Source organism: Paralichthys olivaceus, chromosome 2 (assembly GCF_024713975.1).
Source record: "Paralichthys olivaceus isolate ysfri-2021 chromosome 2, ASM2471397v2, whole genome shotgun sequence".
Taxonomy (NCBI): Eukaryota; Metazoa; Chordata; class Actinopteri; order Pleuronectiformes; family Paralichthyidae; genus Paralichthys; species Paralichthys olivaceus.
In genome coordinates, this window is record NC_091094.1 from 1,158,894 (window position 1) to 1,181,500 (window position 22,607).

The 22,607-nt window shown below is 42.8% G+C and overlaps 1 protein-coding gene across 4 annotated transcripts; it reads left to right on the forward strand.

Annotated features, from left to right (window-relative positions):
* The first annotated feature begins 503 nt into the window (after positions 1-503).
* Positions 504-22,223, forward strand: LOC138405631 (NACHT, LRR and PYD domains-containing protein 12-like). 4 transcript variants are annotated; one of them, XM_069515443.1, is made up of 12 exons: positions 504-790; positions 2,027-2,176; positions 2,262-2,381; positions 2,775-3,013; positions 3,229-5,026; positions 6,035-6,208; positions 6,905-7,078; positions 10,158-10,331; positions 13,193-13,366; positions 16,233-16,406; positions 19,265-19,438; positions 20,529-22,223. In XM_069515443.1, exons 2-12 carry the CDS (start codon positions 2,049-2,051, stop codon positions 20,536-20,538), a joined length of 3,339 nt encoding a protein of 1,112 aa, XP_069371544.1. In that variant the 5' UTR covers positions 504-790; positions 2,027-2,048; the 3' UTR covers positions 20,539-22,223. The 4 variants fall into 4 exon arrangements, with proteins under 4 accessions (XP_069371544.1, XP_069371555.1, XP_069371549.1 ...); XM_069515448.1 differs by having other exon boundaries at positions 537-790; positions 2,042-2,176; XM_069515451.1 differs by having other exon boundaries at positions 537-714.
* The last annotated feature ends 384 nt before the right edge of the window (positions 22,224-22,607 follow it).

A 22,607-nucleotide genomic window follows, 5' to 3' on the forward strand; every position in this document is an offset into this window, starting at 1 on the left:
ACTCACTCACACATACACAATCATACACACACACACACACTCACAGACACACACACACACACATACACACACTCACACACACGCACACACTCACACACACACTCACACACTCAAAGACACACACACACACTCTCACACACTCACACACACACTCACACACTCAAAGACACACACACACACACACTCACACACTCAAAGACACACACACACACACACACACTCACACACACACACACACACACACTCTCACACACTCACACACACACACACACTCACACACTCACACACACACTCACACACTCAAAGACACACACACACACACACTCACACACACACACACACACACTCACACACACACACACACACACACTCACACACACACACACACTCACAGACACACACACACACACACACTCTCACACACACTCACACACACACACACACACACACACACACACACACACACACACACAGTCATGTGATTTCCAGTAAATGCAGAGAGGGGGAGTCAGTGAAAGTGAAAGTGTTTTCAGACTAAAAAGTTTATGATTCTACACGTCGACAGTTTGAACTGTGAGGAGCAGAAGGAGGAGAAGTGAAGACCGAGGAGCAGAAGGAGGAGAAGTGAAGACCGAGGAGCAGAAGGAGGAGAAGTGAAGACCGAGGAGCAGAAGGAGGAGAAGTGAAGACCGAGGAGCAGAAGGAGCAGAAGGAGCAGAAGGAGGAGAAGTGAAGACTGAGGAGGAGAAGTGAAGACCGAGGAGGAGAAGGAGGAGAAGGAGCAGAAGGAGTGAGTGTTTACAAACATTTATATTATTCTTCCTCCAAACTTTCTTGTAAATGTTCGCTGCTCCTCCCACAAAGTTTGACGCACATTCACACTAAAGACATGAGATCGTGCGCATTTGTCTCGATCTCTGTGCTGTGACTTTTCTACAACGTTCGTCCAGCGGTTCGTTCGCAAATCGCTAAAATACCGAAAACCAAATGCATGGGAGTCAAGGTCTCTCGCCCATTTAGAGCGAGTGGGGACAAAATGGCTGAACCCGTCCGTCCATCAGTTTGTGTGTTTAAACATTTCTCAAAGACACAAACAGACACACATGATTCTTACGGGTCAGCCCCACCATAGTTGAACCAGGAGAATTAGAGCATTAGTTTGAAGACTGGTGCTAGAGCACAGCACTCTGACTGTGTGTGTGTGTGGAAATCTCCAGCACCATTACAGCTGAGTCATGCTAACCTCAACAAGCAGCTTTCACACGACCACAGACTGACAGAGAATATTACACGTGCAAGTTTTGTGGTGAGTGAATTAATAACCACGAAGCTGAAGCCTCGTGTGGAAGGAGAGTTTGTGAAGGAGTCCCTCGTAGCATCAGAGGCCTCACCAGAGAAACAGCTCCAGCCTCAGCTCCCCTCAGGTGAGGCTGACATGTGAAGACATGCAGCTCATGAGTAACACAGAGCTTACAGACTTTTGTCCCGTCTCTTTTTGCGTCCCTAGGTATGTGTTCATAATAGTGTGGCCCTCGGAGGACTTTATACAAATTGAAATGGCCCTTGATGTGAAAAAGGTTCCTCACCCCTGGTCTATACGATGATGAGGAAACCAAGAGCAAGAGTGAACGCTGCTCACGTCTGTTCAGTTCAGCGTTGAGAACAAATATGAAGGAGCACAACACTGCAGGGATCAATATATTTAACAATGAACTTCAACAGTCTTCTTATGTTCCCGACCACATGATCTCGGTTGTTTAGACATGCTGCAGGATCCTGTCAATGGATTTGAGGACAATCTCTGATCAAGTTAAATAAAGTTAAATTGAATGGACCACTGGCTCTTGAGAGCTGGGGGCGGGAGGCAGTGAAGGAGGCGGCTGCTGCTTGATTGACACGTTCCTCAGCTCTTCACATTTGGCCGCCCTGCCAAAGTGCCGCTCTAGACAATCGTCTAGTTCATTTGTTATATTTGAAGAAACACTGAATCTATGCACCTGGCTTCATTGTGTGTTTGACATCACAGGGTTTTTCCTCTCAGACTGAAGATGAGTGGTGATGTGGAGGAAGAGGACAGAGCCGAGTCCCCAGGGTTCAGCTGTGTGTCTCTGAAGAGTTACCGGTCCAAACATTATCCTCCAAACTTCAGTAATGAACCTGGACCCTCACACACAAAGTAAGAGACCTGCTACAAACATGTGAACCTCCAAACTGAATCAGTGAATGATGAGTTCTGAATGAAAACATGTTTGTGTTTGCAGAGGTGAGGACCACAGACTGAGAGCAGAGTCTCCAGAGTTCAGCTGTGTGTCTCTGAAGAGTGACTGGTCCAGACGTGAGCCTCCAGACTTCAGTAATGAACCTGGACCCTCACACACAAAGTAAGAGACTGTTTCTACTGTGAACTGATCTGAAGAGGATGTAGTTTCCTCTAGTGTGGCCCCTGCATTAGGACACAGCTTCATTGAAATTGGTGACTAATCTCTCAGAATCCCTCAAAGAGCTCAGACCTCCACCAAGGCCCAACACGCTCCTGATGAAACCACTTTGAAATTCACTAGATCCATTTCACTCATAAACATCAGTCCTCTGAACATCTGGTTCACAGAACACATCCTTCACCAAGTTTACTGGTGATCTGTTCAGTGGTTTTTATAATCCCACTAACGAACCAACCAACCAACACACAAACATACAGGGTGGAAACAAAACCTCCTTGAAGTGATGACGACCTGTGACTGTGACATTTGACTTATCAGGACATGTCTTCACAGAAAGAGGAGGAGGAGGAGGAGGAGGAGGAGGAGGAGGAGTCATGTTTCAGAGGAGCAGCAGTCGTCCCGCTGTGCTTCGTGTCAGGACGTCCTGAAGGATCCAGTCTCCACCAGCTGTGGACACTGGTTCTGCAGACAGTGCATCACCTCATACTGGGACCAGTCTGGTTCTTCAGGAGACTCCTCCTGTCCCCAGTGTGGACAAAGATCCAGAAGAGGAGCTGGAGCTCAGACAGCCGGTCAGAGCAGCACTGTACATGTGTCTGCTGATGTCTTCACTTCTGACAACAGCACATGTTTGATTTTGTTCCTTCATACAGCATCAACATTTCACTTGGTTATAAAAGCACAAAGTTCAAAAGCTTTGATTTCTCTAGTTTTTCTGTATCTGATGAAAACAATCAGCAGATTCTCAGATTCTCTGTCTCTGACATTGTTTCTTGTCTTTCAGCAGATCGGGGTCTGCAGGAGGTTTTAGACCAACATAAGATCAGTCTGAGGAGGAGATGTGAACATGTGACTGAAGGAACTGAGGAAACAGGAAGTAGAACCCTCCTCAACAGGATCTACACTGAGCTCTACATCACAGAGGGACAGAGTGAAGAGGTTAATACTGAACATGAGGTGAGGCAGCTTGAGACGGTTTCCAAGAGGAAGAGCCTCCACGACACTCCCATCAAGTGCCACGACATCTTTAAAGCCTTCACTGACCAGCAGAGCAGCATCAGAGTCGTCCTGACCTGCGGCGTCGCTGGCGTTGGAAAAACCTTCTCGGTGCAGAAGTTCACTCTGGACTGGGCAGAGGGTTTAGAAAACCAAGATGTGTGTCTGCTGGTTGTGCTTTCGTTCAGGGAGCTGAACCTGGTGAGAGACGAGCAGCACAGTCTTCTCACGCTGCTCCGTGTTTTCCATCCAACATTACAGAAGCTCACGGCAGAGACGCTCGCTGTCTGTGAACCTGTGATCGTCTTTGACGGCCTGGATGAAAGCAAACTTTCTCTGGACTTCAACCACAGGGAGGTCGTGTCTGAGGTCACACAGAGGTCATCAGTCAACGTGCTGCTGACAAACCTCATCCAGGGGAATCTGCTTCCCTCGGCTCTCGTCTGGATAACCTCCCGACCTGCGGCGGCCAATCAGATCCCTCCTACATGTGTTGACAGGGTGACAGAAGTACGAGGCTTCACTGACGCCCAGAAGGAGGAGTACTTCAGGAGGAGATTCAGTGATGAGGAGCTGAGCAGCAGAATCATCTCACACATCAGGACGTCCAGGAGCCTCCACATCATGTGTCAAATCCCAGTCTTCTGCTGGATCAGTGCTACAGTTCTGGAGCACATGTTGACCACAGACCAGAGAGGAGAGCTGCCCAAGACCCTGACGGACCTGTACTCACACTTCCTGCTGGTTCAGACAAAGAGGAAGAACAACAAGTACGATGGGGGACATGAGACGAGTCCACAGCAGCTGACGGAGGCTGACAGGGACGTTCTTCTGAAGCTGGGGAGGCTGGCACTTAAACATCTGGAGGAAGGAAACATCATGTTCTACCAAGAAGACCTGGAGCAGTGTGGTCTTAATGTCACAGAGGCCTCGGTGTACTCAGGAGTTTGTACTGAGATCTTCAGAAGAGAGTGTGTGATCTTCCAGAAATCAGTCTACTGCTTTGTTCATCTGAGCGTTCAGGAGTTTCTGGCTGCAGTCTACATGTTCCACAGTTACACCGAGAGGAACACAGAAGAACTCTACAACGTCTTGGGAACATATAGGAACACAAGGGGTACCTTCTCCCTGGATGACCTCCTGAAGAGAACCATGAAGAAATCCCTCACCAGTAAAAATGGTCATCTGGATCTGTTTGTTCGCTTCCTTCACGGCCTCAGTCTGGAGTCCAACCAGAGAGTCTTAGGAGGCCTGCTGGGTCGGACAGAGAACAATCCAGAGATCATCCAGAGAATCATCAACAACCTGAAGGAGATGCAGAGTGATAACATTTCTCCTGACAGAAGCATCAACATCTTCCACTGTCTGACTGAGATGAACGACCACTCAGTACATCAGCAGATGCAACAGTTCCTGACGTCAGAGAACAAATCAGAGGAGAAACTCTCTGAGATCCATTGCTCAGCTCTGGCCTACATGCTGCAGATGTCAGAGGAGGTTCTGGATGAGTTGGACCTGGAGAAGTTCAACACATCAAACCAGGGTCGACGGAGACTGATCCCAGCTGTGAGGAACTGCAGGAAGGCTCTGTGAGTCCAGACATGATCAATACCATGTTGAATCAGTGTAGATGAGTCAAACACACACAGTGTTCAATGATTCTCCTTCTTGTGGGCAGCATGGTGTTGTAGTGGTCAACACTGTTAGTGCAGCCTCTCTGTGAGGAGGATGTTCTCCTCCTGTCTGCAGGGTTTTCTCTGGGTTCTCCAGCTTCATCCACAAACCAAAGACATGTAGTGTGTGTGTGTATTATATATGTATACAATAGTACATGTGTACATATGGTATATACACATTCTCATCTCATTGTTGTATATCCAGTATGTTCTAGAAGTTTTCTTGAAGCTGGTGAAAGATGAACTCAGTCTGTTTGATTCACTCCAGAGTTTCTGAGGCTACATTTAAACATGAAACATGACTCGTCAACATTTTGTGCTCAGAGACCGTGAACTGCAGGACTCCGTGTTAAAGTGAAGATCTGGATTCATGATCCGACACCATCGATTAAAAACTGTCGTCTAACTCATCCCAATAAAAAACAGAACAAATGAACGTGAACTTAGTTGAAAAGTTTTAAACATGAACAGTTTATTCTTTCTTCAAACTAGAATTCTCATCCTGTGTCTGTGCACCACCACCAACCAGTGCAGAGTCAGTCCCTGCAGGTCACTGACATGTTGCATTCACAATAATATGAGGTCACTGTAACCTTTGACCTTCGACCACTGAAATCTAATCAGTTGATCTTTGAGTCCAATGGTCAAAATGTGAAGAAGTTCTCTAAAGACAGACTTGAGACGTCATGTTCAAGTCCTTGACCTCTGACCTTTGACCACCTGAATCTAATGAGGTCATCTGTTAGTCTGAATGAACGCTTGTACCAAATCTGAAAGGATTCTCTTGAGGTGTTTTTAAGATCAAATGTTCAAGAGGCAGAAAGTGGATTAACCAGGGTGAGGGTCACATGATCACGTTTTGTATGAATGTTGTGTTTTCTGATTTTATTCTAACACATTTGATATTTTCTTTAATTACAGACTCGGTGGTTGTTTCCTCTCAGAGATTCATTATGAAGTCGTGGCTTCAGCTCTGAAGTCAGACCCCTCACATCTGAGAGAACTGGATCTGAGGGACAACAAGCTGCAGGACTCAGGAGTGAAGCTGCTGTGTGCTGGACTGGAGAGTCCAACCTGTCGACTGGAGACTCTGAGGTCAGGTCCTTAAATCCTTGAATGTTCACTTTTCTAAAGTTCTTTCTTATTTGGTCATTTATTTAAATTGAACTGTCTCAGTTCTGCTCACTGTCCCTCAGTCATCTGTCCCTCACCCAGCCTGTCAGTCACGTCCACCTCATCAGTCCAACTCCATTCATAAAGTGTCAGTGAGTAACATGTGGACAGAGACCGAGCACTCGTCCTCCTCAGGCTCTCAACAATAAGACACGTTCTTATTGAAGCACGTTGGACAGTTGATGAGTATAGAACCAAACAGGAAGTGACTGTCAGGAGCCATCTCTACTTTAAACAGTGTTTAATGACACAAACCTACTCAGTGACCAAACACACAGAGAAGAAGGTGATGAATGAAACAATGGTCCAACATGTCTGATGTGATATTTATCTTCAGGTCACAGACTGGACTGAGGTCAGCAGCATGTTGAGAGTCTGTGTTGACATGATGACGATCCACAATAACAGGAGGACACATTCAAATATTCACATTTCTTTATCCAGGTTGAGTCTCCGTGTCCAAATAATCTATTGTTACTGAATCAGGACTCGTCTTTAGTCCAACATGTCTGATTTCATATTTCTCTTCCATGTTATGAGTCTGTGCTGACATGAATATCTGTTATTTTCACACATGAACTCAGATTCATTTACAGTTAAGTTTTATTCTTTCTTCAGGTTGAAGGGCTGCAGTCTGTCAGAGATCAGCTGTTCTTCTCTGGCTTCAGCTCTGAGGTCAAACCCCTCTCATCTGAGAGAACTGGATCTGAGATACAACAAGCTGCAGGACTCAGGAGTGAAGGAGCTGTGTGGTCTTCTACAGAGTCCAACCTGTCCACTGAAGACTCTGAGGTCAGTTCACTGACTTTTGTAGATCTCATATCTATAACACAGCATTTATACACAGTTCATCTCATTTAATACTAATTGTATTATTTTTTAAATAATCTTATTTTCCTTTTTTATCAACAACATACAGCAGCTTTGTAATCCAGTAAGTGCTAAATGCTAATACAGAGGTGTGTCTGTTGCATTTCCGTCCCCTCCCCTCTACATGTCCCTTCCCCCGAAAACAAAAATCTTATCATACACAACAACTCAATTCAATTTAGTTCAATTTTATTTGTATAGCACCAAATCATAATATACATATCTCAAGGCTCTGTACATAGAAGGTCAAGACCTTCACATCATATTAAATCTAGAGAAACCCAACAGTTCCCACAATGAGCAGCACTTTGAGACTGTGGAGGAAAAACTCCCTCATTAACAGAGAGAAGCCTCTAGAACCAGACTCAATGTGGAGACATCTGCCTCCACCGGTTGGGGTGAGCAAAGAAAATGGGGGGAGGAGAGAGAGGGATAGTGGGGAGGGGGAAGTAGGGGAGAGGGGGGGTGAGAAAGACCGGGGACACTTGAGCACCATCAGGCATCAGATCTGACTTGTTAAAATGTGAACAACAGTGTAAAGACTATTAATTATTATTGATGACAGACACATTTGATATCATAATGAATTACTGAGATATTGTAATTAGTAATAGTAAAAGTTGTTGTCCTGAGGTTCAGGGGTCAGAGATTTCTGAGATGAGAGAGAAAAAGAGAGAGAGAGACTATGGGAGGACAAAGTGAAACAGTCATTGACATGTATTAAAATAAATGAATGAATGAATGTGGGGGGGCAGAGAGACAGAGAGAAGTGGAGAGGTGCTCAGTGCATGATGGGAGTTCCCCCAGCAGTCTAGACCTATAGCAGCTTAACTAAGTGATGGGTCAGGACCTGATCCAGAACTATAGACTTTATCAAAGAGGAACGTTTTCACTTTAACTTTAATGCTGAGATGGTGTCTGCCTCCTGAACCCAGAGTGGGAGCTGGTTCCACAGGAGAGGAGCCTGGTAGCTGAAGGTTCCACCTCCTGTTCTACTCTTACTGACTCTAGAACCACAAGAGAGCCTGTGTTTTGTGACTGAAGTGATCTCTTTGGATAATATGGTGTTATCAGCTCTTTGAGATATGAAGAGCTTGATTGTTAAGAGCTTTAAATGTGAGGAGCAGGATTTTGAAATCTATTCTGAATCTTACAGGGAGTCAGTGTAGAGAAGCCAAGACAGGAGTAATATGATCTCTCCTTCTAGTTCCTGTCAGCACTCGTGCTGCAGCATTTTGGACCAACTGGAGACTCTTTACCGATTTCCTGGGGCATCCTGATATGGAAAATAAAAGCTCCCGCCTGCTTCCTCAACAAGCCCCGCTGAGCGGCTAATGCTAACAGCGGTGTCCCGTCCAGGTCACAGGGGCTCCTGCTGGAGGCTGGAGGCTTCGGGCAGGTTACCAGAACCAAAAAATTAACAATTAAAAAAGTAATGAAGCCTAGAACCAGGTATGGACAGGCCTCTGACACAGGAGTCTGTGGCCATGTTAGAATAGCAGTAGATATATTTTTTAGTACCAACGTGAACACATTTAGATTCATTCCATTTGAATTAGTCTTGTCTTGCTTTTCCGCAGGATGTAGTTTGTATTTAAGAGTAATTAATGATGAATGTGAGATGAGTCCAGGCTGTGCTTGTGTGTTCGTTTAGGCATCGTCATGTAGTTCATTCATAGTTGTACATAGTCAGAGCATCCTGAGGTCCAGGGAACGACTCCTGTGTCAGAGGCCTGTCCATACCTGGTTCTAGGCTTCATTATTTTTTTAATTTGGGTCAGCTACTACATGGGAGACAATCAATGGAGCTGATTTATGAATCAAAATAGCAGTACCCCTAGCTTTACTGTTGAATTTAGACTGGAACATTTGTCCAACACAATCTTTCTTCATTTTCGGGTGATCTCTATTTGTAGCTGAGTTTGTTGAAGAAATGCAATGTTGACTTTAAGGTGTAAGAGATGAGAGAATACTTGATGACGTTTGATTGGATGGTTAAGTCCCCGAACATTCCAGCTGATTAGATTCATGTGGCAGCCGTTTCTCCCTGAAGTTGAGGGAGCAGGTGTTGCCATCAGAGTTTATGGAAGAAGAAAATGTGAAGGATCATTTTATACCTTTTGTGATGTATCTGAGTTAGCTGTGTAACTCTAGTCGAGCTTAGTACGTTCAAACATGACCAAGTGAATACAGATAAAACCTTCAACACAAACAATGAACACATCAACCCCAACCTCCCCATTATCCTCAGTGTCATTCTCTAAAGAAAAACACAAGACTCCCAAAGCTTCCAAGCTTTTTCTGAGATCACACTCTTGGTCTCAGCCACTGTCTCTTTGATAGAAAAGTATTTGAGCTATAATCAGTCTATTAAACTAGTGATTCAATTATCTGATAGAGAATCAACATAAGGTAGAACCCCCCCCCCCCCCCTTTGTTTTTAATAAACAATCCAATAAAATAAAATATATTAGATAAAGAAAATACCTGCAAATGTACTTAATGGGCCGTCACAACATAAAGAGAGAGAGAGAGAGAGTCACAGGTTTGGATCATGGCCATGGCCTATATAGTGGTAACGTAAACCCCCGGACCGCCCGGGGAATGTAAACGAGCGTACCCTAGCGGAGTTTGCCCTTTGACCTCATGACGTCATTTGTTGTCAAGTGAAGCTATGCCCGAACGCTTCATTTAATACTCATTGAACATAATTCCTCTTCAGACATAACTTGAATCCATTCATTCATTAATCTGTGACATTTTAAATATTCAGCTACTTGTTAAAACTCATCTGTGTTTAGTTCTGGATTTCATAAACTGATCTGCAGGACAGAGACCGGGTCCAAATAATCTGTTGTTACTGAATCAGGACTCGTCTTTAGTCCAACATGTCTGATTTCATATTTCTCTTCCATGTTATGAGTCTGTGCTGACATGAATATCTGTTATTTTCACACATGAACTCAGATTCATTTACAGTTAAGTTTTATTCTTTCTTCAGGTTGAAGAGCTGCAGACTGTCAGAGATCAGCTGTTCTTCTCTGGCTTCAGCTCTGAGGTCAAACCCCTCTCATCTGAGAAAACTGGATCTGAGCTACAACGAGCTGCAGGACTCAGGAGTGAAGGAGCTGTGTGGTCTTCTACAGAGTCCAACCTGTCCACTGGAGACTCTGAGGTCAGTTCACTGACTGACTTTTGTAGATCTCATATCTATAACACAGCATTTATACACAGTTCATCTCATTTAATACTCATTGTATTATTTTATTTATAATTTTCTTTTCTTTTTTATCAACAACATACAGCAGCTTTGTAATCCAGTAAGTGCTAAATGCTAATACAGAGGTGTGTCTGGTGCATCTTCGTCCCCTCCCCTCTACATGTCCCTCTCCCGAAAACAAAAAACATCTCATACACAACAAATAGAAACAAACAAACAAAACAATAGTAATAGTGACAATAATATCTCTAAATAAAAAGATGAACAAACAAAACAAAAGGATAAACAATAACATGAAATGAAGTCAAATGTCAACTTTCACAAGAAAAACTTCAGGCAAAACAACAACAAATAATAATGAGCAAATGTCCATACAATCCAGTAAAGAGGAAGACATGTATGTCAATCACAGCTGTCTCCATGTCAAATGTTTTACACCTTGGTTCAAACACAAATCAGTCACAGAAGGGTACACAGCTTTAGCACCTTCATGTGTGCTAGAAATGGTTGCCACGTCTTATCCAATGTACCTGTTGAACCACCTAACGTCCACCTTATTTTCTCCAGATGTAAAACTTCAGAAGTTCTGGAGTCCATAGCACATGAGTGGGAGAGGCCTCCTGCTTCCATTTCACAAGGAGAAGTCTCCGAGCAATTAGGGAGGCGAAAGCAATAGCATTGGAGTAATGTTTGGGAAGGAGAGCGTCTTCAGAAACTCCTCCAGAAATTGCAATCAAAGGGGGAGGGGTTGAATTGAGTCCAAACACCTCAGAGAATGTCTCAAATATAGACGTCCAATAATTGTGAAGATTTGGACAAGTCCAAAAAGTATGAATGAGGGAACCTGTGTCTGCCTTACATCTGTTGCATAAGGGCTCTAACCCTGGATCAATCTTTGCTCATGTTTCCTTTGACAAATGAAGCCATGTAGAACCTTCAATTGTAGGAGTCCATGTCTGGCACAGATGGAGGAAGAACGTACTCTATGGAGGACAGACTGCCACATGTCCTCTGTTATTGTGTTTAGAACAAGGTCCATCTGTTTGGAGATGTACTGGAGAAACCCTTCATCAGATAGCAGGAGAGGGTTAAGCCTCCATGAGTAAATAGAATTTTGATGAGGAAAGCTGAGCTCTAACACCAGAGGGCTATGATCAGATATTACAATACTATTATACGTGCATGCTTTTACCTGAGATAATCACTTTTTATCAACCAAAAAGTCATGGATGCACGAGTATGTTTGATGTACAGGAGAGAAAAACCAGTATTGTCTGATGGATAAAGAAGTGGCCATGCGTCAACGACCCCATCGGTCTCCAGATACGACTGCAGAACCAGAGCAGACTTTGAGAGTGGTGACGATCTTGTGGAAGAGCGGTCAAGTGTAGGGTCCATGATAGTATTCATGTCTCCCCAAGTAATAATGAGTGAGTGTTAATACCAGGTAATGAGTGAAGAACGTTTCTGAAAGAATCACTATCGTCCCAGTTGGGGGCGTATACATTAGCTAAGAGTAAAGGGCGTTAAATAAAGAGCCAGTTACAATTACATAACGGCCATTTGGGTCAGCTACTACATGGGAGACAATCAATGGAGCTGATTTATGAATCAAAATAGCAGTACCCCTAGCTTTACTGTTGAATTTAGACTGGAACATTTGTCCAACACAATCTTTCTTCATTTTCGGGTGATCTCTATTTGTAGCTGAGTTTGTTGAAGAAATGCAATGTTGACTTTAAGGTGTAAGAGATGAGAGAATACTTGATGACGTTTGATTGGATGGTTAAGTCCCCTAACATTCCAGCTGATTAGATTCATGTGGCAGCCGTTTCTCCCTGAAGTTGAGGGAGCAGGTGTTGCCATCAGAGTTTATGGAAGAAGAAAATGTGAAGGATCATTTTATACCTTTTGTGATGTATCTGAGTTAGCTGTGTAACTCTAGTCGACCTTAGTACGTTCAAACATGACCAAGTGAATACAGATAAAACCTTCAACACAAACAATGAACACATCAACCCCAACCTCCCCATTATCCTCAGTGTCATTCTCTAAAGAAAAACACAAGACTCCCAAAGCTTCCAAGCTTTTTCTGAGATCACACTCTTGGTCTCAGCCACTGTCTCTTTGATAGAAAAGTATTTGAGCTATAATCAGTCTATTAAACTAGTGATTCAATTATCTGATAGAGGATCAACATAAGGTAGAACCCCCCCCCCCCCCCCTTTGTTTTTAATAAACAATCCAATAAAATAAAATATATTAGATAAAGAAAATACCTGCAAATGTACTTAATGGGCCGTCACAACATAAAGAGAGAGAGAGAGTCACAGGTTTGGATCATGGCCATAGCCGGAGATCATTGACATATTATGCATAGACTATATAGTGGTAACGTAAACCCCCGGACCGCCCGGGAATGTAAACGAGCGTACCCTAGCGGAGTTTGCCCTTTGACCTCATGACGTCATTTGTTTTCAAGTGAAGCTATGCCCGAACGCTTCATTTAATACTCATTGAACATAATTCCTCTTCATACATAACTTGAATCCATTCATTCATTAATCTGGGACATTTTAAATATTCAGCTACTTGTTAAAACTCATCTGTGTTTAGTTCTGGATTTCATAAACTGATCTGCAGGACAGAGACCGGGTCCAAATAATCTATTGTTACTGAATCAGGACTCGTCTTTAGTCCAACATGTCTGATTTCATATTTATCTTCCATGTTATGAGTCTGTGCTGACATGAATATCTGTTATTTTCACACATGAACTCAGATTCATTTACAGTTAAGTTTTATTCTTTCTTCAGGTTGAGGAGCTGCAGTCTGTCAGAGATCAGCTGTTCTTCTCTGGCTTCAGCTCTGAGGTCAAACCCCTCTCATCTGAGAAAACTGGATCTGAGTAACAACGAGCTGCAGGACTCAGGAGTGAAGGAGCTGTGTGGTCTTCTACAGAGTCCAACCTGTCCACTGGAGACTCTGAGGTCAGGTCACTGACTGACTTTTGTAGATCTCATATCTATAACACAGCATTTATACACAGTTCATCTCATTTAATACTCATTGTATTATTTTTTAAATTATTTTATTTCCCTTTTTTATCAACAACATACAGCAGCTTTGTAATCCAGTAAGTGCTAAATGCTAATACAGAGGTGTGTCTCTTGCATTTTCGTCCCCTCCCCTCTACATGTCCCTCCCCCCGAAAACAAAAATCATCTCATACACAACAAATAGAAACAAACAAACGAAACAATAGTAATAGTGACAATAATATCTCTAAATAAAAAGATGAACAAACAAAACAAAAGGATAAACAATAACATGAAATGAAGTCAAATGTCAACTTTCACAAGAAAAACTTCAGGCAAAACAACAACAAATGATAATGAGCAAATGTCCATACAATCCAGTAAAGAGGAAGACATATATGTCAATCACAGCTGTCTCCATGTCAAATGTTTTACACCTTGGTTCAAACACAAATCAGTCACAGAAGGGTACACAGCTTTAGCGTCTTCATGTGTGCTAGAAATGGTTGCCACGTCTTATCCAATGTACCTGTTGAACCACCTAACGTCCACCTTATTTTCTCCAGATGTAAAAACTTCAGAAGTTCTGGAGTCCATAGCACATGAGTGGGAGAGGCCTCCTGCTTCCATTTCACAAGGAGAAATCTCCGAGCAATTAGGGAGGCGAAAGCAATAGCATTGGAGTAATGTTTGGGAAGGAGAACGTCTTCAGAAACTCCTCCAGAAATTGCAATCAAAGGGGGAGGGGTTAAATTGAGTCCAAGCACCTCAGAGAATGTCTCAAATATAGACGTCCAATATTTGTGAAGATTTGGACAAGTCCAAAAAGTATGAATGAGGGAACCTGTGTCTGCCTTACATCTGTTGCATAAGGGCTCTAACCCTGGATCAATCTTTGCTCATGTTTCCTTTGACAAATGAAGCCATGTAGAACCTTCAATTGTAGGAGTCCATGTCTGGCACAGATGGAGGAAGAACGTACTCTATGAAGGACAGACTGCCACATGTCCTCTGTTATTGTGTTTAGAACAAGGTCCATCTGTTTGGAGATGTACTGGAGAAATCCTGCATCAGATAGCAGGAGAGGGTTAAGCCTCCATGAGTAAATAGAATTTTGATGAGGAAAGCTGAGCTCTAACACCAGAGGGCTATGATCAGATATTACAATACTATTATACGTGCATGCTTTTACCTGAGATAATCACTTTTTATCAACCAAAAAGTCATGGATGCACGAGTATGTTTGATGTACAGGAGAGAAAAACCAGTGTTGTCTGATGGATAAAGAAGTGGCCGTGCGTCAACGACCCCATCGGTCTCCAGATACGACTGCAGAACCAGAGCAGACTTTGAGAGTGGTGACGGTCTTGTGGAAGAGCGGTCAAGTGTAGGGTCCATGATAGTATTCATGTCTCCCCAAGTAATAATGAGTGAGTGTTAATACCAGGTAATGAGTGAAGAACGTTTCTGAAAGAATCACTATCGTCCCAGTTGGGGGCGTATACATTAGCTAAGAGTAAAGGGCGTTAAATAAAGAGCCAGTTACAATTACATAACGGCCATTTGGGTCAGCTACTACATGGGAGACAATCAATGGAGCTGATTTATGAATCAAAATAGCAGTACCCCTAGCTTTACTGTTGAATTTAGACTGGAACATTTGTCCAACACAATCTTTCTTCATTTTCAGGTGATCTCTATTTGTAGCTGAGTTTGTTGAAGAAATGCAATGTTGACTTTAAGGTGTAAGAGATGAGAGAATACTTGATGACGTTTGATTGGATGGTTAAGTCCCCGAACATTCCAGCTGATTAGATTCATGTGGCAGCCGTTTCTCCCTGAAGTTGAGGGAGCAGGTGTTGCCATCAGAGTTTATGGAAGAAGAAAATGTGAAGGATCATTTTATACCTTTTGTGATGTATCTGAGTTAGCTGTGTAACTCTAGTCGACCTTAGTACGTTCAAACATGACCAAGTAAATACAGATAAAACCTTCAACACAAACAATGAACACATCAACCCCAACCTCCCCATTATCCTCAGTGTCATTCTCTAAAGAAAAACACAAGACTCCCAAAGCTTCCAAGCTTTTTCTGAGATCACACTCTTGGTCTCAGCCACTGTCTCTTTGATAGAAAAGTATTTGAGCTATAATCAGTCTATTAAACTAGTGATTCAATTATCTGATAGAGGATCAACATAAGGTAGAACCCCCCCCCCCCCCCCTTTTGTTTTTGATAAACAATCCAATAAAATAAAATATATTAGATAAAGAAAATACCTGCAAATGTACTTAATGGGCCGTCCCAACATAAAGAGAGAGAGAGAGTCACAGGTTTGGATCATGGCCATAGCCGGAGATCATTGACATATTATGCATAGACTATATAGTGGTAACGTAAACCCCCGGACCGCCCGGGGAATGTAAACGAGCGTACCCTAGCGGAGTTTGCCCTTTGACCTCATGACGTCATTTGTTGTCAAGTGAAGCTATGCCCGAACGCTTCATTTAATACTCATTGAACATAATTCCTCTTCAGACATAACTTGAATCCATTCATTCATTAATCTGGGACATTTTAAATATTCAGCTACTTGTTAAAACTCATCTGTGTTTAGTTCTGGATTTCATAAACTGATCTGCAGGACAGAGACCGGGTCCAAATAATCTATTGTTACTGAATCAGGACTCGTCTTTAGTCCAACATGTCTGATTTCATATTTATCTTCCATGTTATGAGTCTGTGCTGACATGAATATCTGTTATTTTCACACATGAACTCAGATTCATTTACAGTTAAGTTTTATTCTTTCTTCAGGTTGTGGAGCTGCAGACTGTCAGAGATCAGCTGTTCTTCTCTGGCTTCAGCTCTGAGGTCAAACCCCTCTCATCTGAGAGAACTGGATCTGAGTGGAAACAAGCTGCAGGACTCAGGAGTGAAGGAGCTGTGTGGTCTTCTACAGAGTCCAACCTGTCCACTGGAGACTCTGAGGTCAGTTCACTGACTTTTGTAGATCTCATATCTATAACACAGCATTTATACACAGTTCATCTCATTTAATACTCATTGTATTATTTTTTTAATAATCTTATTTTCTTTTTTATCATCAACATACAGCAGCTTTGTAATCCAGTAAGTGCTAAATGCTAATACAGAGGTGTGTCTGTTGCATCTTCGTCCCCTCCCCTCTACATGTCCCTCCCCCCGAAAACAAAAAACATCTCATACACAACAAATAGAAACAAACAAACAAAACAATAGTAATAGTGACAATAATATCTCTAAATAAAAAGATGAACAAACAAAACAAAAGGATAAACAATAACATGAAATGAAGTCAAATGTCAACTTTCACAAGAAAAACTTCAGGCAAAACAACAACAAATGATAATGAGCAAATGTCCATACAATCCAGTAAAGAGGAAGACATATATGTCAATCACAGCTGTCTCCATGTCAAATGTTTTACACCTTGGTTCAAACACAAATCAGTCACAGAAGGGTACACAGCTTTAGCGTCTTCATGTGTGCTAGAAATGGTTGCCACGTCTTATCCAATGTACCTGTTGAACCACCTAACGTCCACCTTATTTTCTCCAGATGTAAAAACTTCAGAAGTTCTGGAGTCCATAGCACATGAGTGGGAGAGGCCTCCTGCTTCCATTTCACAAGGAGAAGTCTCCGAGCAATTAGGGAGGCGAAAGCAATAGCATTGGAGTAATGTTTGGGAAGGAGAGCGTCTTCAGAAACTCCTCCAGAAATCGCAATCAAAGGGGGAGGGGTTAAATTGAGTCCAAACACCTCAGAGAATGTCTCAAATATAGACGTCCAATAATTGTGAAGATTTGGACAAGTCGAAAAAGTATGAATGAGGGAACCTGTGTCTGCCTTACATCTGTTGCATAAGGGCTCTAACCCTGGATCAATCTTTGCTCATGTTTCCTTTGACAAATGAAGCCATGTAGAACCTTCAATTGTAGGAGTCCATGTCTGGCACAGATGGAGGAAGAACGTACTCTATGAAGGACAGACTGCCACATGTCCTCTGTTATTGTGTTTAGAACAAGGTCCATCTGTTTGGAGATGTACTGGAGAAATCCTGCATCAGATAGCAGGAGAGGGTTAAGCCTCCATGAGTAAATAGAATTTTGATGAGGAAAGCTGAGCTCTAACACCAGAGGGCTATGATCAGATATTACAATACTATTATACGTGCATGCTTTTACCTGAGATAATCACTTTTCATCAACCAAAAAGTCATGGATGCACGAGTATGTTTGATGTACAGGAGAGAAGAACCAGTGTTGTCTGATGGATAAAGAAGTGGCCATGCGTCAACGACCCCATCGGTCTCCAGATACGACTGCAGAACCAGAGCAGACTTTGAGAGTGGTGACGGTCTTGTGGAAGAGCGGTCAAGTGTAGGGTCCATGATAGTATTCATGTCTCCCCAAGTAATAATGAGTGAGTGTTAATACCAGGTAATGAGTGAAGAGCGTTTCTGAAAGAATCACTATCGTCCCAGTTGGGGGCGTATACATTAGCTAAGAGTAAAGGGCGTTAAATAAAGAGCCAGTTACAATTACATAACGGCCATTTGGGTCAGCTACTACATGGGAGACAATCAATGGAGCTGATTTATGAATCAAAATAGCAGTACCCCTAGCTTTACTGTTGAATTTAGACTGGAACATTTGTCCAACACAATCTTTCTTCATTTTCGGGTGATCTCTATTTTTAGCTGAGTTTGTTGAAGAAATGCAATGTTGACTTTAAGGTGTAAGAGATGAGAGAATACTTGATGACGTTTGATTGGATGGTTAAGTCCCCGAACATTCCAGCTGATTAGATTCATGTGGCAGCCGTTTCTCCCTGAAGTTGAGGGAGCAGGTGTTGCCATCAGAGTTTATGGAAGAAGAAAATGTGAAGGATCATTTTATACCTTTTGTGATGTATCTGAGTTAGCTGTGTAACTCTAGTCGACCTTAGTACGTTCAAACATGACCAAGTGAATACAGATAAAACCTTCAACACAAACAATGAACACATCAACCCCAACCTCCCCATTATCCTCAGTGTCATTCTCTAAAGAAAAACACAAGACTCCCAAAGCTTCCAAGCTTTTTCTGAGATCACACTCTTGGTCTCAGCCACTGTCTCTTTGATAGAAAAGTATTTGAGCTATAATCAGTCTATTAAACTAGTGATTCAATTATCTGATAGAGAATCAACATAAGGTAGAACCCCTCCCCCCCTTTGTTTTTAATAAACAATCCAATAAAATAAAATATATTAGATAAAGAAAATACCTGCAAATGTACTTAATGGGCCATCACAACATAAAGAGAGAGAGAGAGAGTCACAGGTTTGGATCATGGCCATAGCCGGAGATCATTGACATATTATGCATAGACTATATAGTGGTAACGTAAACCCCCGGACCGCCCGGGGAATGTAAACGAGCGTACCCTAGCGGAGTTTGCCCTTTGACCTCATGACGTCATTTGTTGTCAAGTGAAGCTATGCCCGAACGCTTCATTTAATACTCATTGAACATAATTCCTCTTCAGACATAACTTGAATCCATTCATTCATTAATCTGGGACATTTTAAATATTCAGCTACTTGTTAAAACTCATCTGTGTTTAGTTCTGGATTTCATAAACTGATCTGCAGGACAGAGACCGGGTCCAAATAATCTGTTGTTACTGAATCAGGACTCGTCTTTAGTCCAACATGTCTGATTTCATATTTCTCTTCCATGTTATGAGTCTGTGCTGACATGAATATCTGTTATTTTCACACATGAACTCAGATTCATTTACAGTTAAGTTTTATTCTTTCTTCAGGTTGATTGGCTGCAGTCTGTCAGAGATCAGCTGTTCTTCTCTGGCTTCAACTCTGAGGTCAAACCCCTCTCATCTGAGAGAACTGGATCTGAGATACAACGAGCTGCAGGACTCAGGAGTGAAGGAGCTGTGTGGTCTTCTACAGAGTCCAACCTGTCCACTGGAGACTCTGAGGTCAGTAGATGGTTGGAGTCAGTCCACGCTGCTTTCATCAGTATTTTACTAAACACAGTCAGTATCACAGTAAAGATCCAGGGTCTGGACCAGAAGCAGGATTTGTGGTTATCAGGTTAACTTCAGGTTTAGTTTTTTCAGTCCTACGAAGCTCGTTCACTTCTTATCGGGGTAAATCACCATGGTAACTGATGATGGACGGCTAACATGCTCCGGAGCAGGTGAAGTTGGAGATCAACCTGTTTAAAAGCTCCGCCCACTGAGCAAAGTAACTACACTGTTGTGTGGACATGTTGAAGTGTCTTCGTAGTTCAGGCCTCAGTGTGTCCTCAGTGAAGCTGTGAGAGGACAACGATGACAGACTTCAGGATTGGACAGAAACACAGAGAGACAACAGTCGGCCAATCAGACGAGCCAGAAGCCGGTTGTGATCGTTTGATTGAGTTGATGTGAAGACGACAGTTGTTGTTGTTTTCATGTGAACAGGAAGTGAAGCTGGACCACAGCTGACAGCCTCACATGATGAGCAGAGACGTCTTCATCTGATCTGAGACACTTTGTTCTCTCACTTCATCAGTGAACAACTGATCAGTTGGCTCTTTGTCACAGCTCTGAGATCAGTGTGACTGAAGCCTCAGAGAAGCATCATCACCATGGTAACCATGAGCTGTCTCTACAGAGCAGAAGCTCTGCTGAGGTCCATCTGTCTCATCTGTCCATCTGTCTCATCTGTCTCATCTGTCCATCTGTCCATCTGTCTCATCTGTCTCATCTGTCCACTGACAGTTTGTCAGAAGCACATGTTCATCAACACACAGTGAAACATGTCTTCACCTGTAACAGCAGGAAATCCACCTCTCAAGTGTCCACTCTGCACTTTCACATGCAGAGGAAACACACGTGATGGTCAAAGTGTGTGCAGCTCTTAGCGTGTTCATTCCAACACGTGAACATGAAGCAGAGAGGAAGCTGCTCCACCTCTGAACAGGACTGAAGTCCCTGCTGCTCTTTATACTGGATGTGCTGCATCACTGACTCACAGCTGATGAAGTGAGTCTCTGTTAACACTGATGTCTTCTTCTCTCAACAGATGGAGATGATCTTTGTAAAGGTGAGTGTGAAGAGGACAGTGTGAAGAGGACAGTGTGAAGAGGACAGTGTGAAGAGGACAGTGTGAAGAGGACAGTGTGTGTGGACGGAGGCTGAGCTGTGTCCTAATGATCCAGAGGCTGAAGCAGCAGCAGCTTGTGTGTAGTCTCCAATTCACCCAACCCCTCATCTGCATGTGTTTGGACTGTGAGATGAAGCCGGAGCACCTGGAGAAAACACGGGGAGAACATGCAAACTGCACACAGAGACACCGCATCTGAACCGGGATTCAAACCACGAACCTTCTTGCAACAAAATCTTGCCCCTCGTTATGGATTGTGTTTATTCACATGAAGAATGTGTTTATTGAAATGACACCCAGCAGAATATATAAACCCTCGATACAGAGTCACATCTAGTGTATCTAAGTCTGTCTTTATCATTGTCCACCTTTGTCCCTCAGTATATGTCCATGTGTGTATAACCACATCCTGTCTGTTTGCTTCAGGTTCCTGGATTCACATCACATGTTGATTTAGTTGGACACAAAGTGAAACACGTTTAAATCACTTTGAGTCAGACACATGAATTTCATCGTATGAATTCAGTTTGCTGTAGTTTGAGTTTGGAAAATGCTTCAGGTGCAAACCTCCTTTTTTCTTCAATGTCTGTTTGTGGCTCTGCGTGTTTGTTTGATTTACAAATGACATGAATCAGTGTTACATGAAAGGGTTTTACAACGAGGACCAAACAGGTTCTGATAAAGATCCAGAATCAAAGACACTCAGTTCCAGCTGCTAAATGCAGAAGAACAGCTGGGACAACATCTGGGCTTGTGTCTCTGTGGAAGTTACAGCGCCCCCTGTTGGCATCTGGTAAAATATATATTACGTGACCGCGATAAAATATCGTGTGAATGAAAAAAATAATTCAGAGCCACGAGATCTGAATCTGTTTACTAAAGACGAGGGGACGTGAAGTGAAGAAGCCTCTTGATGAGAAACCTTTGAATCCCAGGATGTGGTGTCTGTCTGCACTGTCTCTGAGGACACACACTGAGGACACACTGTCTCTGAGGACACACACTGAGGACACACACTGTCTGCACGGACTCTGAGGACATGTAGTATAATTTTTGGCCATTAAACCATGTCACTTATGAATGTCACTGTATACCTTTAAGAATCTGCACTACAAACTAAGGTGTGATTGAAACATGATTTACTACTGATTACAATAAGTTTGTGAATGTAATTACGAATCAAACCATATATTCTGTGTGTAACAAGCAGTATGAGGTGATTGTATAACTTGTGTGAAGAAATATTAATCTTTTAAAAAAGACAAACTGACCGAATTGTAACATAATGGTGTCAAATGTAAGCACAATATCTTTTAAAAAATACTAAGCTGATTAAGCAAAAGATAATGGTGTCAAGAATAAGCAAAGTTAGTGTAAGATCCCAACATGCCCAGTGGAAATTTCCAGAGCTAGAAAATTGACCAATGACCTACTGACACGTGTGGCCCCGAAATGATGATAACCAATGAAAAGCTGACAGGTTTGGTCTCTAAAGGGTTTATAAGACAACACCACACTACTGTTAGGCAGAGTTCTTCTCTGCTGAAGCTCCGGCTCGCTACTGAATGCTCTCTGGTTTTTTGTCGACAATAAACTCTGCTGCTTTTTATTCGACTGAAATTTTGGACTTTTGGACCACGAGTGAAACTTAGTTTTCATCACAACAGACACACTAACTCTGAGGACACACTGTCTCTGAGGACACACACTAAGGACATACACTGTCTCTGAGGACACACACTGAGGACACACTAACTCTGAGGACACACACTGTCTCTGAGGACACACACTAAGGACACACACTGTCTCTGAGGACACACACTGAGGACACACACTGTCTCTGAGGACACACACTGAGGACACACACTGTCTCTGAGGACACACACTAAGGACACACACTGTCTCTGAGGACACACACTGAGGACACACACTGTCTCTGAGGACACATACTGAGGACACACACTGTCTCTGAGGACACACACTGTCTCTGAGGACACA

Bases quoted from the DNA above. Each gene is read 5' to 3' on its own strand.
- LOC138405631 (XM_069515443.1), top strand. From the start codon at position 2,049: ATGAGTGGTGATGTGGAGGAAGAGGACAGAGCCGAGTCCCCAGGGTTC. The intron at 5,027-6,034 runs GTGAGTCCAGAC...CTTTAATTACAG, and splicing joins AGGAACTGCAGGAAGGCTCT to ACTCGGTGGTTGTTTCCTCT. The intron at 6,209-6,904 runs GTCAGGTCCTTA...TTCTTTCTTCAG, and splicing joins TGTCGACTGGAGACTCTGAG to GTTGAAGGGCTGCAGTCTGT.